At 40.1% G+C, this 15,678-nt stretch overlaps 2 protein-coding genes across 2 annotated transcripts; both read right to left on the reverse strand.

Annotated features, from left to right (window-relative positions):
- Positions 1–1,953: 1,953 nt before the first annotated feature.
- Positions 1,954–10,387, reverse strand: LOC131984814 (gastrula zinc finger protein XlCGF57.1-like). Its single transcript, XM_059349793.1, has 2 exons — positions 9,955–10,387; positions 1,954–4,108 (listed from the first exon to the last, which is right to left on the reverse strand). The coding sequence occupies exons 1-2, from the start codon at positions 10,079–10,081 to the stop codon at positions 2,361–2,363; spliced, it is 1,875 nt and encodes a 624-aa protein (XP_059205776.1). The 5' UTR covers positions 10,082–10,387; the 3' UTR covers positions 1,954–2,360.
- Positions 10,388–11,943: 1,556 nt separating this feature from the next.
- Positions 11,944–14,484, reverse strand: LOC131984834 (gastrula zinc finger protein XlCGF57.1-like). Its single transcript, XM_059349816.1, has 2 exons — positions 14,018–14,484; positions 11,944–13,620 (listed from the first exon to the last, which is right to left on the reverse strand). Exons 1-2 carry the CDS (start codon positions 14,208–14,210, stop codon positions 12,353–12,355), a joined length of 1,461 nt encoding a protein of 486 aa, XP_059205799.1. The 5' UTR covers positions 14,211–14,484; the 3' UTR covers positions 11,944–12,352.
- Between the last annotated feature and the right edge of the window lie 1,194 nt (positions 14,485–15,678).

A 15,678-nucleotide genomic window follows, 5' to 3' on the forward strand; every position in this document is an offset into this window, starting at 1 on the left:
GAATTATTGAGTTGATGTATTTATTTAACCACTCCATGTGCTCTCAATGGCCCTAATTTATCAAACGAGCATAGAAACCAGCGCAGATCTGAGTGTATATTTCGTCTTACGACGGGGTCCACGTGGGATTTATCAAAAAATCGTATCTCTCCAATCACAGCTTGAAAATGATCGGCTGTTGATAAATGGGGCGGCTCGAAACAAGCGTAATTTAAATGTCACGCCCCAAATATATACCTGATTCAGAAGACTCGCCTTCAGAGTTTACGACACCAATAATAAAACGCAATACAGCCAAAAAGAGGATTAATTAATACAATTAACAATAGGGGCCATATAGACATATTACAGAAATACGCAGCGACAGAGGTTTATGAAATAAATGACTTATAGTTATAAACTCAAACATGTTCTGTGAATATTTTACATTTGGAGCACTGACTTAATAGTTTTCACAGCTTTTTGGTTTAAGGAAGTAAACAATGTTTTAAAGTTTTAATTCAAAAAGAAGACGAATTTCTCAGAGACAGAAAGTGAAACGCTGACGTCCAACAGCTGCAACACAACAAACTGGTTTAGTTTGGCAGCATAAAAAGTGAAAAAGAAGGAAATCAGTGCTGCTGTCAGCAAAGTAGAGGACTATTAAACTCCCGGCGAGGTTTGAGTAATTCATTTATACATCGTGATATACAAAGCCTAATAATCTATATAATATCCGAATATTGCTATTATTATGATGGGGAGATATTATTAACCTCTTTACATTTAAGAATGATGTCCTAGTCAGAGGAGGGTGTGGCAGCGTTGATTGGAAATGTTTCTATCCGGTCAGAACCGCTGGTAAAGGAGACGCTGATGCTCCGGTGTCCAGCAGGATAATAATAATAATAATAACAATAATAATAATAATAATAACAGTAAACAGCAGAAGACAACAACATTTAATATCCTCGGCTGGTATTCTGTTTGAAGAATTACACGATCGCAGGGTGTATTTATTTTAAATTATGTTTTAATGATAAACTATGTAGTCGAAACATGTTTTGCTTTGTCACTATTAAAAATCAAAACACCAGAGTTTGATCACCTCCAGGCATCGATACTATAGTCTAAGATCAATTCTCCGACTCAGACGTGTGGACTTCACGCTGACTCAAATTTGCGTACACAAGCTGAGAGCAGACGTGAGATCTGATCGTAACGTCCGCTCACGTCCAAATTGATAAATGCCGAGGCTTGCGTAGAAATTATCTTACGCCCACTTTACGCTCACTTTCTGACGTACGCTCGTTTGATAAATGAGAGCCAATGCCTCCTGTTGATGTCTAACCTGACAGCTGCACAACCAGCACACTGACAGTTACTCTGTAAACTGACATTTAAACATTATGATCATGAAGTTGATATAGATCTGAAACTGTCCCATAATGAAGGATACATCCACATATATTTAGATTTTGCCAAATTCAAAAATAAATTATTTTAAAGCTTGTTATTCTTGATTAACAGGCTAACAACAGACATTTTCCAATAAGAATTTTTTAAGCTGAAAAACCAGCAGTTTAAAACAAATATCAGATACAGATTCTCCCCGCTGAGAATCTGTATGGATCATAGATTGACTGTTGACTAGTGTGAGACACTGTTTTAAAAGTAGTTTGAGGCTTTCTAGCCAATTTTTTTCCAAATCTTTTAGCCAATTTCAAGCCGAAGCTCAGAACAAAACCTGGTGAGTTACCATGGTGATCTAGCCAGGTTAAAAGAGAACCACCTTGGAGATACTGATAACCAGGGTTAAACCTCAGGTTACCTCACTGACCCTCAAATCCTGCTTCGTAGTACAGGCCTCTGAAATCACATAACAGGGATAGCTGGTTTAGGGATTTCTGGCCTAAATTTAAACATAGCATACCTATTTTTGAACCACAAACTGAAGAAGGGACAACTTTCAGGTAAACGTAATTTTTTTAATTTTGTTTTGCTGGAAAAAAGAAAAGAAAAAAAGTTGTAATTGTTAGACTTCTACAATTAAATATTGAATGAAAATATCACTTTGTGAGCTGTTGTTTTGTAAAAAAAATAAACAAAAAGTATATTAAAATCATATCACATCACAGAAAATAAAGTATTGTTTAATTATATTGCGAATGTAAGTAAATTTCAAACAAACACAATAAATATTCATGAAAGTTACTACAAGCTTTGTAGCATTTAAAAAAAGGCTCGAGTCCTTCAAAAAGATTGAAAAAGAGGTTTGGATCTCTTCATGTGGCTGCTGGCTGGAGGCTCTGCCTCTTTGTTCTCCTCAGTTTGATTAAACTTTGAGGACGAGCGGCCAGCACATTTAAGAAAGGTTTCTCTCATCTGTGGACTCTCATGTGTGACTTTAAAGTTCCACTCTGTGAAAAAAAATTCTTACAAATTGAGCAGCTGAAAGGTTTCTCTCCTGTGTGGATTCTCATGTGTTTCTTTAGATGCCCACTTTGTGTAAAAGATTTATGACAAACTGGGCAGCTGAAAGGTTTCTCTCCTGTGTGGAGTCTCATGTGTGACTTGAAATGTCCACTCCGAGTAAAAGTTTTTTTACAAACTGAGCAGTTGAAAGGTCTCTCTCCTGTGTGGAGTCTCATGTGTACCTTTAAAGCTCCTCTCACTGTAAACGTTTTCTTACAAACTGAGCAGCTGAAAGGTCTCTCTCCTGTGTGGAGTCTCATATGTACATTTAAATGTCCACTCAATGTAAACGTTTTCTTACAAACTGAGCAGCTGAAAGGTCTCTCTCCTGTGTGGAGTCTCATGTGTGACTTTAAAGTATCACTCACTGTAAAAGTTTTCTTACAAACGAAGCAGCTGAATGGTCTCTCTCCTGTGTGGAGTCTCATGTGTGCCATTAAATGTCCACTTTGTGCAAAAGATTTCGCACACACTGAGCAGCTGAAAGGTTTCTCTCTTGTGTGGCGTCTCATGTGTAACTTTAAATGTCCCCTCTGTGTAAAAGTGTCCTTACAAACTAAGCAGCTGAAAGGTTTCTCTCCTGTGTGGAGTCTCATGTGTGACTTTAAATGTCCCCTCTGTGTAAAAGTGTCTTTACAAACTGAGCAGCTGAAAGGTTTCTCTCCTGTGTGGCGTCTCATATGTACATTTAAATGTCCACTCCGTACAAAAGATTTCTTACAAACTGAGCAGCTGAAAGGTCTCTCACCTGTGTGGAGTCTCATGTGTAACTTTAAAGCTCCTCTCACTGTAAAAGTTTTCTTACAAACTGAGCAGCTGAAAGGTCTCTCTCCAGTGTGGAGTCTCATATGTACATTTAAATGTCCACTCAATGTAAAATATTTCTTACAAACTGAGCAGCTGAAAGGTCTCTCACCTGTGTGGCGTCTCATGTGTGACTTTAAATGTCTACTCTCTGTAAAATTTTTCTTACAAACTGAGCAGCTGAAAGGTCTCTCTCCTGTGTGGAATCTCATGTGTGACTTTAAAGTTTCCCTCCATGTAAAAGTTTCCTTACAAACTGAGCAGCTGAAAGGTTTCTCTCCTGTGTGGAGTCTCATGTGTCTCTTCAGATTGTACTTGTAGCCAAATCTTTTCCCACAATCAGAGCAGCTAAATTGTTTCTCACCAGCACTAAATCTGGAATCTCTGACAGGACCACCATCTTTTTTCAAACAGTTCAAACCTGACTGAGGTTCTCTGGTCTCCTTCCAATCAGCACTGTCATCAGTCTCAGGTTCAGAAGAGTCACCAGTATCAGGTTGTAAATGTGGCTCTGGATCAGAGTTCCTGTCTGGTTCTGGTCCTCCACAGTCCTCTCCATCAGCTTCTGTTTCCATCTGTTCAGTCTGTGTTTGATGAAGCTGTGAGGACTGAGGTTTCTCTTCATCTTCTTCACTCTTCACAGGGACAGGAGTGAATGTGAACTTGGTTATATCAGCCTCCTCCAGCCCCTGAAGCTGCTCTCCCTCCTGACTGGTCCAAGGTTCCTCCTGTTCCTCTTTAATGTGTGGCAGCTCTGGCTCCTCCTGGTCCTGGTCTTGGTCCAGAGTGGAGCTCCTCTCCTGCTGCTCAGAGGGAAACTCCTCTTTAACCACCAACAGCTGCTGGGCATCTGTAGAGAAGGGTAAACACACACAGAGGCTCTTACAGCAGCTAAAGTAGGGCTGCCACGATGCGTCTCACTGTTCACAACATGGTGGTGCATGTAAAAAAACGATTGATTACTTCGTCAAAGAAGCCTTTTGAAGCTGGACGGAGATGTTTGTGGTGGCAGCCATTAAACAGACAAACTGTACCACTGAAAATCATCAGAAATTCTTGTATATATATTCATTATAATGAATTCCATATTTAATTGTCTAGAGCTATTGTTGACTTCAGATTCCTGCTCTAATGTAGCTGATCATCACAGGTTGCAGCAGCACTGTTATTAAAAGTTGAGCTGTGTGTCTGTATGAAATGAGCTCTGTGTAAATATGAGAATTTCAGATGATTTCAGCGGTCCAGTCCGACCGTTTACTGGCTTGCAACCATAATCGTCTCTGTCTAGCTTGCAACTGGGCCAGAAGAAGTTGGTTGCTGCTAATTTTCGTACATTATTACTTATGACTGCAGCACTGATGCCTTATTTCCAAAATTAAATTATTAATATTTTTATTTGAGGGTGGCACATGTCACAACATATTAGTGTATGTTTTCTTTGATACTGTGGTTTTTGTGTATGTTTGTATGTGTGTCTATATGTTTGGTGTATGTTTTGTGTAATGTAACCTCTAATATGCAGGGAAAAGATACTATAAATGACCAAAAATGCGATGCGTCTGGATAGTTTGCCAAGAAAGGGACTGAGAATAGATGACATTAACAAATGTAGTCTTAGAAACAAAATAACTGATAGTTTGTATTTTGTCTGAAGGTGTGCACGTACTAGCACTCACTGAAACTCACTTGGATGACACAATTAATGATCCTGTTATCAATTTTAATGGGTACAAAACATTTAGGAGGGACAGAAATGTATTTGGAGAGAGTGTGGCAGCCTATGTCAAGTCTCATAGAACAACCAAAATATATATGATTTAATGTGTGATGATATTGAAGGAAATTATCTGGATGATATGTGTGATGTTTGATAAGGTGTGTGACCTTGACTATGAGATTCATATATTAGATGATTTAAACGTCAATTGGAGTGTGGATGGCTGCACATTCGGAGATAAACTATTGGCTGTAGCCAATGCTAGCAATTTAGTGCAAATTGTTGACATTCCAGTGGGATTCAGTGATCACAATTTGATTGCTTATGCGAGTAGGTGGAAGGGAAATTCATGTCAAAGCCTTTAAATATAGCAAATTATTTTCAGGATTATTTCCATACAAAAGTTAATCATTTCAGGAGGAATATGACGTATACAAACGACATTTCCTCATTCACACTAATTAAGGACTTAATAATGAAGAATGAAAATTTGAACAATAATACATTTGACAGAAAAAGTATCAATTAATGATGTCACTAGGCTTCTTTGTAAAGGGAAGGATAGTCCACCAGGGGTGGATAACTGTGATGCAATTTTTTTAGCATTGCTGTGCATCACTGTCTCTCTCATCCACTCTCCCAACCTTCTTCCAGTTTGTTAAATGTGCCACCCGGGAAAATAAGACTTTGGACCTGCTGTACGCAAATGTTAAGGATGCGTACAGCTCCACTGCCCTGCCACCGCTGGGCAGGTCAGATCACAATCTTGTCCTGCTCTCACCATCATACAAGCCTGTGGTTCAGCAGCACCCAGTCACAGTGAGGACAGTGAAGAAGTGGTCTCCTGAGGCCATGGAAACACTGCAAGGAATGCTGGAGGCCACTGACTGGGACGCTCTATATTCATATAGAGCGTCCCAGTCAGTGGCCTCCACATGGTGAGGACATTGATGGCCTGACTGACTGTGTCTCTGAGTACATTGGGTTCTGCATTGAAAACTCCATCCCCACTAAACAGGTCCGCTGTTACCCAAACAACAAACTGTGGGTAACCAGCGACCTGAAGGCTCTTCTTAACAAGAAGAAGAGGGCCTTTAGGTCACGGGACAGTGCAGAACTTAAACGTGTACAAAGGGAGCTCAAACGCAGCATCAGGGAGAGTAAGGACAAATACAGACGGAAACTGGAGCACAAACTGGAAGACAACAACACCAGGGACGCTGGAGTGGGATGAGAGAGATCACTGGCTTCCAGAGGAGAGGTGGGGGAGAGGGGAATGTGGAACGTGCAAACGAGCTGAACCTATTCTTCAATAGGTTCAACTCCAACCACCCCACCCCCGGCAGCCCCTCTACTGCTTCTCTGAACAACAACCTCCCACCTCCCCCCATCACCCCCTGCCCCACACCACCCACGTCACCCCCCCCCCCCCCCCCCACTGACTTTTACCACAGACCCTTTCACACCTCCAGCCCCCAGGACATCCACACAACCCCCACAGCTGGTGTGGCCACTACAAGACACCCTGCAGTTTGCATATCAGCCCCGTGTTGGGGTTGATGATGCAATCATCTACCTGCTGCAGAGGGCTCATTTCTCCCTGGACAAACCCAACACCTCAGTCCGAATCATGTTCTTCGACTTCTCCAGTGCCCTCAACACCATCCAGCCCAGACTGCTGAAGGCCAAACTGGAGAGCACACGGGTGGGCGCTCCCCTTTTTCTCTTGGGTCGATGACTATCTGACGAGCAGGCCGCAGTTTGTGAGATTACAGAACTGTGTGTCTGATCGTCTGATCAGTAACATCGGCGCCCCCCAGGGGACTGTACTGTACCCCTTCCTCTTCACCACATACACTGCTGACTTTCAGTACTGCACTGAGTCGTGTCATCTGCAGAAGTTCTCTGATGACACGGCCATTGTGAGGTGTGTTGAGGGCGGAGGGGAGGCTGAGTAGACCGCTGCAGCTGGACGTGAGGAAGACGAAGGAGATGGTGGTGGACTTCAGGAGGAATAAGCCCCTGCCCTCTCCTGTCAGCATCGGTGGGACAGATGTGGAGATGGATAAACTGGACTGGTCCACCAACACTGAGGCCGTCTATAAAAAGGGCCTGAGCCGGCTTTACTTCATGAGGAGGCTCAGGTCCTTCAATGTCTGCAACAAAATGCTGCAGATGTTCTACCAGTCTGTCGTGGCGATGACCATCTTCTTTGCTGTGGTGTCCTGGGGGGGGGGGCAAAGGACGCTAACAGACTGAACAAACTGATCAGGAAGGCAGAGTCTGTTGTTGGCTCTAAGCTTGTCACCGTGGAGGAGGTGGTGGAGGACAGGATGCTGTCATGGACAATCCCTCTCACCCCCTCCACAAAACACTGGACAAGCTACAGAGCAGCTTCAGCCACGGACTCATTCAACCCGCTGCTCAAAGGAACGATACAGGAAGTCGTTCCTTCCTTCTGCAATAAGACTTTATAACTCATCTACCTCTGCCAGAACCAACATTACTGAAATGCACTAAATTATATATACTGTTGCTGCCATTACTATTATTACTATATACTGTAATATACTACTATTATCATTATTATACCGGCCTTACCAGCCTTATTTATTATTATTATTACTATTGTTATATATTATATATCATATTATTTTTCTTATAATTATTTTATTTATATTTTTCATTTTATTTTATATTGTTTATTATTTATTATTACATATTATATTATATATTATATACTGTACTAATATTATTATTATTATTATATACCGTCTAGTCATCATAGCATTGTTGCCATCATATCACCAGTTTAATTACCTTCATCTTGTCAACCATCCTACCAACATCTTCTTTTTTTAACTTCTGAAGTGTCCTTGTTCTATTCTGTGTTTTTTTCTATTGTTGTTTTTATTTATGCTACCTCAGTATTTTATTTGATTGTATTTTATTGTACTTGAATACCGGACTGCTGTGACAACCGAATTTCCCTTCGGGGATGAATAAAGTAATCTATCTATCCATCCATCCATCCATCCATCCAGCCATCCGTCTATCTAATTTCTGTTCCTGTGTGTTACATTTTCAACTTGTGCGTTTAGAAATGTGTTTTTCCGCAGGTCTGGAAAATTGCCAAAGTTATCCCGTTACCTAAAAATTCTGCTGCACCTTTCTCTGGTGCGAATTGTAGAGCAAAAAGTCAGCTACCTGCTCGAGAGAAAGTAATGGAAAGGGTCAAGTTTGATCAAATTCAAAATTACTTTGACATCAATAACTTAAATAGTGATTTTCAATATGCGTTTAATGGAAGTTTGTCTGATATTAAATATGTTGACAGTGGAGTTCCTCAAGGGAGTTGCCTTGGGCCGTTATTATTTTCAATTTTTGTCAACGATTTCCCACTTGTGTTGGATAAAACTAGAACAGTTATGTATGCAAATGATTGTACAATATATTCAGCTGAAACGTCCGCAGTAGGATTAAATAATAAGTTACAGCATGATTTAAGGTTAGTGGCAGAATGTCAGACTGAAAACAAATTGATATTGAACGTGGGAAAAACTAAATCTATTGTTATTGGGTCAAAGTATATGTTGAGTGACGTTCTTTCCCTGTTGTTCCTGTTGAACAAGTTTATGATACTAGATTTTTAGGCATAATTGTTGATCAACATCTAGCATGATCGAAACATATTGATTATATTGTTAACAAAATTGGAAGAGGGGTCGTAATGGTTAAAAGAGTGTTAAAAATTACATCCCAAGATATCGTCAAGAAAGTTGCAAATGCATTAGTTTTGTCGCAGCTAGATTATTGTTTTCCAATTTGGTCTAGTGCTTCAATGAAAGATTTAAACAAATTGCAAGTTGCCCAAAATAAAGCAGCAGGCTGTGTCTTACAGTGTTCCTATAGAACAAATGTGACACATATGCATGAGCAACTTGGTTGGCTAACTATCACTCGAAGAAGCTCTTACGTGTTGTTGAACTTGCTCAGGAATATTACTGTAAATAAGTCTCCAAACATTTTGTATTGTCTTTTCTCACGTCAGTGGAGACGACATAATTATCTGACAAGACATGATACTGAGGGGAGGTTTACTTTGCCCAGGGAAAATACTAATGTCTTAAAGAAATGTGTCCTGTTCAGAGCCGTTCTGGAGTGGAACTCCTTGCCACTTTATACCATATTAATAGATTCCAAAGAGAGGTATACATTATAGCTTAAACAGTTTCTCTTAATGTTGCAGCTGCAGTAGCTAAACTGTTCGGGTGTTTTTTTTTGGTATCTGTTTGTATGTTATGCTATGGTGTTTGTGTGTTGTGTATGGACTCTTAATTGTACTTTACAAGTGTTGCGTCATGTCTTGTGATACATGTTTGTCAGCGTCTATGATTGTATCTGTGTTGTGACTGTATTGACGGTTGTTGTTGTTGTTTTGTTGATGATCTCGGAGAATGGACAATTTGATTTAATGTTTGGACACCATGAAGAATAGCTATGCTAATGTGCTGGTGCTAATGGAGATCCAGTAAATAAATAAATAGCTTCAAAGGGAGTCTTTGGCAAAGTAATCAATAAGCTATAATAAGTACATTAAATCTGCTTTTTGTTTATTTTAACTATTCCTGTTTTGACATCCAAGTGCACAGCCAGACACAATTAACCACTGAAACTCTTCTATTTCCCTCTTTTTTCTTATTGTTTTTCATAGATCGGTTATTAATAGTAGTTGTTTCTGCAAACTTAAAGTAACATTTACAAACATAGTAGCAGTTCTTCTGTCCATAACACACACAAATCCTGACTTTTAAATAAAATAACCTGCTCTCTGTTACTCAAGTAAAGTAACTAACCTGCTCTGTGTAAGTGAAGTAAAGTAACTAACCTGCTCTGTGTAAGTGAAGTAAAGTAACTAATCTGCCCTGTGTAACTTAAGTAACTAACCTGCTCTGTGAAACCGAAGTAAAGTAACTAACCTGTTCTGTGTAAATGAAGCTGAGGGTTGAAAACAGCGTCCAGTAGTTTCTGTTGTCGCTCGTTCTTCTCTTTTGAACGACAAAGTTGCTCCTCCACCAGCGCTCTCACCGTTTGGACTTTAGACATTTTTCACACAGTGACACCAACTTTTTCTCCACACAAACTCCGTCAGAAACACAGTTTGCTCTCCATCAAACACTCACTCTGACTATCGTCGCGGTGCTAACCAGCTAGCATGCTAAGCTAACTTGAATGTATTTGTAGTCTACCAAGAGATGAGTCAGAGGTAAAACATCCAGAAAGAAAAGGTGAACAGCACAAAGTCCATTCAGACAGGTTTATCCGGACACACAGAGGCTCTGACGGATCACAACACAAACTTTCTCACACAAAGAAAGTGACTCCGCTGTTTCTACGGACTTTGGACGGCATATCACTGAAAGAGCAACATCCGGTTCGGATGCAACTTGGTGGGCAACCTTCAAAATAAAAGTCGATCGGCCATTCTCTTTTTGCACCTTTTGAATTCATATTTTGTTAAATTTACATTCTTTATATTTGATCTATCTGTTCAATATATATCTGTTCTTTTGTGCTTAAACTGTTGCTTAACAATTTCCCTCAAGATAAATAAATAACTTTAAAATGCAGGTGATCTACAAACATTTTTAGAGATTCATATTTTGATAAATTTACAAAAATGAATACAGTACCATGTAAATAAGCAGTTTTTCCTTTTAAATATTAAATTGTTTATTTAAATATTACAAAAAATTTTTTGAAGGTCAGCCTTAAAGTGTAATCTCTCAGAAGTAACAGCATTTCAACAAGCAGCATTTTAAATAAAAGAATATTGACCTGAACATATATGTTTTATTTCTTTATTTCATTAATATGGAGATGTTTATTAAATATAAAATGTCTCAGCTTTCACTCTGTATCTCTCACTGTGAAATAAAGACCGTAAATGACGGGTTTACAGTGCATTCAGAAAGTATTTAGACCAAGGCATGTGGTGATTTCTGGCAAAAAAATAATAAGTGTGAATTATTGAGTTGATGTATTTATTTAACCACTCCATGTGCTCTCAATGGCCCTCATTTATCAAACAAGCGTAGAAACCAGCGCAGATCTGAGTGTATATTTCGTCTTACGACAGGGTCCACGTGTGATTTATCAAAAAATCGTATCTCTCCAATCACAGCGTGAAAATGATCGACTGTTGATAAATGTGGCGGCTCGAAACGAGCGTCATTTAAATGTCACGCCCCAAATATATACCTGATTCAGATGGCTCGCCTTCAGAGTTTACGACACCGAAGGACGCAATACGGCCAAAAAGAGGATTCGTTTGATAAATGAGGGCCACTGCCTCCTGTTGATGTCTAACCTGACAGCTGCACAAACAGCACACTGACAGTTACTCTGTAAACTGACATTTAAACATTATGATCATGAAGTTGATATAGATCTGAAACTGTCCCATAATGAAGGATACATCCACATATATTTAGATTTTGCCAAATTCAAAAGTAAATTATTTTAAAGCTCGTTATTCTTGATTAACAGGCTAACAACAGACATTTTCCAATAAGAATTTTTTAAGCTGAAAAACGAGCAGTTTAAAACAAATATCAGATACAGATTCTCCCTGCTGAGAATCTGTATGGATCATAGATTGACTGTTGACTAGTGTGAGACACTGTTTTAAAAGTAGTTAGAGGCTTTCTAGCCAATTTCAAGCCGAAGCTCAGAACAAAACCTGGTGAGTTACCATGGTGACCTAGCCAGGTTAAAAGAGAACCACCTTGGAGATACTGATAACCAGGGTTAAACCTCAGGTTACGTCACTAAGCCTCAAATCCTTCTTCGTAGTACAGGACTCTGAAATCACAGAACAGGGATAGCTGGTTTAGGGATTTCTGTCCTAAATTAAAACATAGCATGCCTATCCTTGAACCACAAACTGAAGAAGGGACAACTTTCAGGTAAACGTAATTTTTTTTATTTTGTTTTGCTGGAAAAAAGAAAAGAAAAAAAGTTGTAATTGTTAGACTTCTACAATTAAATATTGAATTAAAATATCAGTTTGTGAGCTGTTGTTTTGTAAAAAAATAAATAAACAAAAAGTAAATTAATATCATATCACATCATGGAAAATAAAGTATTGTTTAATTATATTGCGATTGTAAGTAAATTTCAAACAAACACAATAAATATTCATGAAAGTTACTACAAGCTTTGTAGCATTTAAAAAAAGGCTTGAGTCCTTCAAAGAGATTGAAAAAGAGGTTTGCATCTCTTCTTGTGGGCTGCTGGCTGGAGGCTTTGCTTCTTTGTTCTCAGTTTGATGAATCTTTTAGGAAGAGCGGCCAGCACATTTAAGAAAGGTTTCTCTCATGTGTGGACTCTCATGTGTGACTTTAAAGTTCCACCCTGTGTAAAAGTTTTCTTGCAAATTGAGCAGCTGAAAGGTTTCTCTCCTGTGTGGATTCTCATGTGTTTCTTTAAATGCCCACTTTGTGTAAAAGATTTATGACAAACTGGGCAGCTGAAAGGTTTCTCTCCTGTGTGGAGTCTCATGTGTAACTTGAAATGTCCACTCCGTGTAAAAGTTTTTTTACAAACTGAGCAGCTGAAAGGTCTCTCTCCTGTGTGGAGTCTCATGTGTGACTTTAAAGTTCCACTCCGTGTAAAAGTTTTCTTACAAACTGAGCAGCTGAAAGGTCTCTCTCCTGTGTGGAGACTCATGTGTGACTTTAAAGTTCCATTCTCTTTAAAAGTTTTCTTACAAACTGAGCAGCTGAAAGGTTTCTCTCCTGTGTGGAGTCTCATGTGTTCCTTTAAATGTCCACTCCGTGTAAAAGTTTTTTTACAAACTGAGCAACTGAAAGGTCTCTCTCCTGTGTGGAGTCTCATGTGTGACTTTAAATGACCACTCCGTGTAAAAGTTTTCTTACAAACTGAGCAGCTGAAAGGTTTCTCTCCTGTGTGGAGTCTCATGTGTGACTTTAAGTGTCCACTCCGTGTAAAAGTTATCTTACAAACTGAGCAGCTGAAAGATTTCTCTCCTGTGTGGAGTCTCATGTGTCTCTTCAAGTTGCGCTTGGAGCAAAATCTTTTTCCACACTCAGAGCAGCTAAGTTGTTTCTCACCAGCACTTAATCTGGAATTTCTGACAGGACTGCCATCTTTTTTCAAACAGTTCAAACCTGACTGAGGTTCTCTGGTCTCCTTCCAATCAGCACTGTCATCAGTCTCAGGTTCAGAAGAGTCTGCAGGCTCGTCACCAGTATCAGGTTGTAAATGTGGATCTGGATCAGAGTTCCTGTCTGGTTCTGGTCCTCCACAGTCCTCTCCATCAGCTTCTGTTTCCATCTGTTCAGTCTGTGTTTGATGAAGCTGTGAGGACTGAGGTTTCTCTTCATCTTCTTCACTCTTCACAGGGACAGGAGTGAATGTGAACTTGGTGATATCAGCCTCCTCCAGCCCCTGAAGCTGCTCCCCCTGCTGACTGGTCCAAGGTTCTTCCCGTTCCTCTTTAATGTGTGGGGGCTCTGGCTCCTCCTGATCCTGGTCCTGGTCTTGGTCCTGGTCCAGACTGCAGCTCCTCTCCTGCTGCTCAGAGGGAAACTCTTCTTCACTCACCGACAGTTGCTGAACATCTGCAGGAAACACACAATGAGGAAAAATACACACTGTGTATTCATCTCTGTTTGACACAGATTGTTGAAACTATAGCTTCCAAAATGCTTTTGGAATATAAACAGGAACCATAACTTAACTTACAAACCTGCTCGGTGTAGGTGAAGTATATTAATTAAACTGCTCGACAATAATGTTACACACAGTAACTACTGCAACTCTAATGTAACTGCAGGGATTTAACGTAAGTTACGACCCTGCTCTGTGTAAGTGAAGTAAAGTAACTAACCTGATCTGTGTAAGTGAAGTAAAGTAACTAACCTGATCTGTGTAACTGAAGTAAAGTAACTAACCTGATCTGTGTAACTGAAGTAAAATAACTAACCTGCTCTGTGTAACTGAAGTAAAGTAACTAACCTGCTCTGTGTAGCTGAATTTGAGGGTTGAAAACAGCGTCCAGTAGTATCTGTTGTCGCTCGTTCTTCTCTTTTGAACGACAAAGTTGCTCCTCGTACTCTGCTATCGTTCTTTCAAACAGCCCAAATATCTCTTCAGCAGCCGCAGTCAGTCGCTGCTCCACCAGCGCTCTCACCGTTTGGACTTTAGACATTTTTCACACAGTGACACCAACTTTTTCTCCACACAAACTCCGTCAGAAACACAGTTTGCTCTCCATCAAACAGTCACTCTGACTAGCGCCGTGGTGCTAACCAGCTAGCATGCTAAGCTAACTTGAATGTGTTTGTAGTCTACCAAGAGATGAGTCAGAGGTAAAACATCCAGATAGAAAAGGTGAACAGCACAAAGTCCATTCAGACAGGTTTATCCGGACACACAGAGGCTCTGGCGGATCACAACACAAACTTTCTCACTAACAATAAAGAAACTGCTACGAGCTGCCGTCTTGATTAAACAGCGTGAAGTTAGCCGCAGTGAAGACGACAGCTTCCGGGGCAGAGGAGTTGATGGGTTTCAAAATAAAAGTCCGAAATTTCTGAAATGACAGACTTCCTCTGACAAACACACAGGAAGATAAATTATTAAATTAGACTCAAAATATTTCTCAAGGTTGTTGTTTTTATGCTTCCAGCCACAATGGTATGTAACAACAACAACAAGTAGAAGAAGAAGGTATTAAGAGCACTTCACTCTTTTCACATTTATTATTGTATTATTGTTGCAGCTTAGCCTGGGTATAACCATGCTTTCTTGCGTGCTCAATTTCATTTCGAACTGCGAAAGGGTCTGGAGTCCATGGCTTAGCCCTGTTTTAGGGATCCAATCACAGAACGGAGAGGGACGGCAAGACGATGATGGGTATTATCGGACAGATGGAAGCTTGTAGTTTTGTAGTTGGCTTACGGATCCAAAATGGCAGCAGCACACGCCAAGCTCTCTTTGGATCTAGCTGTAGACAGTGTTCTAGATAGTTTAGAGCCAAAGTTTATTTTGAAAGAAGAGCAATGTTTTGCATTACACTCCTGTTTCACCACGAAAAGGGATGTTTTAGCATTGCTTCCGACAGGATTTGGTAAAAGCCTAATCTACCAACTAGCCCTGCTACCGCTCAAGCCGGGGGACAGTGGAGCCGCCGAGAGACCTGCAGCAGCTTGAATATTGCCCAGAAAATCAGTGGATGTGTGTGGCTGAATGACATGAGGGGGAATAAGGCGTAAAAATAAAGAATCTTGCAGAAAGCGAGAACTGGAGAAGCAAAGCAGCAAGCAACACTCTCACAGACAAACAGACACAGATACAAACACACAAACAAACAAACAAACACAAACACACACACACACACACACACACACTCACCGCTGGTAGACGGTGATCTGAAACTATAGAGCCACCAGAGCCAGAACATGCTGCAGAAAAACATTGCAGAAGCAGAATTGAGCATTTTAGTCCCAAAGTAGAGATGGGTTAGTCTGGCTATGTAAACATCAGTCATGTTCGCGCTCGATGTTTCCTCGAATTTCTGTCGCTCTTCATTCGTCATCTGGTATAACTGATATGATTGACTAAGAGCTACATACAGATGATAATGATAGATATTCATAGCGGCCAATAAACGGCTC

The sequence above is a fragment of the Centropristis striata genome, chromosome 14 (genome assembly GCF_030273125.1).
Source record: "Centropristis striata isolate RG_2023a ecotype Rhode Island chromosome 14, C.striata_1.0, whole genome shotgun sequence".
NCBI classification, from domain to species: Eukaryota; Metazoa; Chordata; class Actinopteri; order Perciformes; family Serranidae; genus Centropristis; species Centropristis striata.